Source organism: Capsicum annuum, unplaced genomic scaffold (assembly GCF_002878395.1).
Source record: "Capsicum annuum cultivar UCD-10X-F1 unplaced genomic scaffold, UCD10Xv1.1 ctg28933, whole genome shotgun sequence".
In the NCBI taxonomy this organism is placed as follows: Eukaryota; Viridiplantae; Streptophyta; class Magnoliopsida; order Solanales; family Solanaceae; genus Capsicum; species Capsicum annuum.
In genome coordinates, this window is record NW_025835392.1 from 1 (window position 1) to 1,701 (window position 1,701).

The 1,701-nt window shown below is 38.6% G+C and overlaps 1 protein-coding gene across 1 annotated transcript; it reads right to left on the reverse strand.

Moving 5' to 3' along the window:
* Positions 1-472: 472 nt before the first annotated feature.
* LOC124891015 (serine/threonine-protein kinase Nek6-like) lies at positions 473-1,695 on the reverse strand. The gene is made up of 5 exons (XM_047402858.1): positions 1,617-1,695; positions 1,483-1,532; positions 1,273-1,346; positions 1,146-1,197; positions 473-818 (listed from the first exon to the last, which is right to left on the reverse strand). Exons 1-5 carry the CDS (start codon positions 1,675-1,677, stop codon positions 672-674), a joined length of 384 nt encoding a protein of 127 aa, XP_047258814.1. The 5' UTR covers positions 1,678-1,695; the 3' UTR covers positions 473-671.
* Between the last annotated feature and the right edge of the window lie 6 nt (positions 1,696-1,701).

Consider the following 1,701-nt stretch of genomic DNA (forward strand, 5'->3'; position numbering starts at 1 on the left):
CTTTCTTTTCTAGCTCGTCTTTATGTAGAAGTGAACCATCGCTTTCAGTTGACAAGCAGTCAATAGCAACTTCTCTACACTCGCTACCATTTTCAGTTTCAGCAACACAGCATCTTGGTGCTGCCTCTGGATCTGGTTTTGTCGACTGTGAATTAGATGAAGTGCTTTCTTCATCGAAGGATCGTGTTTTATCGTTGAATCTTCCATCAGACAATGTCATTCTGCTAGATTTTGCGGAGATACATTCCACTATATCTGCTTCCTCATGGTCCAGTGGACTGCTCAACACCTCAAGCTCTTTTGTCTTGTTATTCTTCGTATCACCCTCGCCAAATTGACTAACATGCTCCGGAGAAATATGCTCTTGTTCCTCGGACCATGTTTTTGTCCTTGAACTTGACGAGCTTGGAGTGGTCGTAGTTTCTGTTTGTGAGATAGTCTCCTGTTGATCATATCTATTGCAATTAACTGCCTCACTCATCTCCCCACTTTTAGAATCCTCACTATCTTGAGAGATCCTAACCGAGTAGCTTGTTGGATCGACTCTCTTAGTGTCAATTTTGGCTCGGAACGTGTTATAATTGTCAGATAAGTTTCTTGGCTGAATGTTATCACTTTCGTCAAAGTAAAGGACAGTTCTCTTCTCTTTTAGCTTCAACTGTCTGTCTCTGCTACCTCAGACTGATAGATTTTCCAGGTGATGGTTGTGTTTTCTCTTTCGTTCTGCTCGGGGACTTCACAGGAAGAAACGTAGATAAAGGGTTGTGACACAAGAGGAGGTATGGTTGCAAATGTTGATTTCTCAACAGCTCGGCAGCCTATAAGTAGAGGTCAAAAAATATATCAAGATGAATCTCAATTTAATACTCCCTCCGTATCATTTTGTTTTTCTGGTTTTGATTTGGCACGAAGTTTAAGAAAGAAAAGAAGACTTGAATCTTGTGGTCTCAAAATAAAGGTATGCAGAATGTATCAAAATGTAATTTGAGTTTGTGATCTTTAAACATGCCATGTAGAAAGTTAGAATTAAGGAGTTGTTGTAAAAGGAAAGAAACATTCACTTTTAAACGGACTAAAAAGGAAAATAAGACTTAACAGATTGAAACAGAAAGAATAACATTTGAACATATGTAGCTCGCACTCACTGTAGGTCGGTGTTCTGGAGTTTTCCTTAGCATGCTTTTTATTATCTGTTTCCTGCAAGAATTAAATCCGCTTTGTCAACTGACTGATTTGTTATACTTGTGGCGTGCTGAGAAGGAAGATACTTACAAGGTGGAGGAGTATATAATCGGAAGAGGTGAGAACAAACCCCGGTTTATTTTGTTGATAAGTCCAGTTTTATCCTGTTGGATTTACATTGTCACTATATCATATAGAAGATATCAGGATAAAGAACTTCTCTTTTTTTTTTTTTGCGGAACAAGTATAACTTTTCGAGGTATTGTTTACGAAGTTTAGATAGCTGAAAAATCAACTCACAGAAGCTGTAAACGGGGGTTGATGTGCAGCAATGTCAAACATACAGTATCCTAAAATCACATTAAAGTGTTAGTATTAGGGACATGATGTAAAGAGCTGAAATACATTGCTTCATCAACATTCTTATTTCTTACCAAGCGACCATATATCAGATTTATAGCCATAGGGTATGCCGGCAAGGAGCTCAGGGCACATGTCGTTTGGTGTGCCAGATACCTA

Bases quoted from the DNA above. Each gene is read 5' to 3' on its own strand.
- LOC124891015 (XM_047402858.1), bottom strand. From the start codon at position 1,677: ATGTGCCCTGAGCTCCTTGCCGGCATACCCTATGGCTATAAATCTGAT. The intron at 1,533-1,616 runs GTAAGAAATAAG...ATGTGATTTTAG, and splicing joins ATCTGATATATGGTCGCTTG to GATACTGTATGTTTGACATT. The intron at 819-1,145 runs GTGAGTGCGAGC...CTCTACTTATAG, and splicing joins CTCCAGAACACCGACCTACA to GCTGCCGAGCTGTTGAGAAA.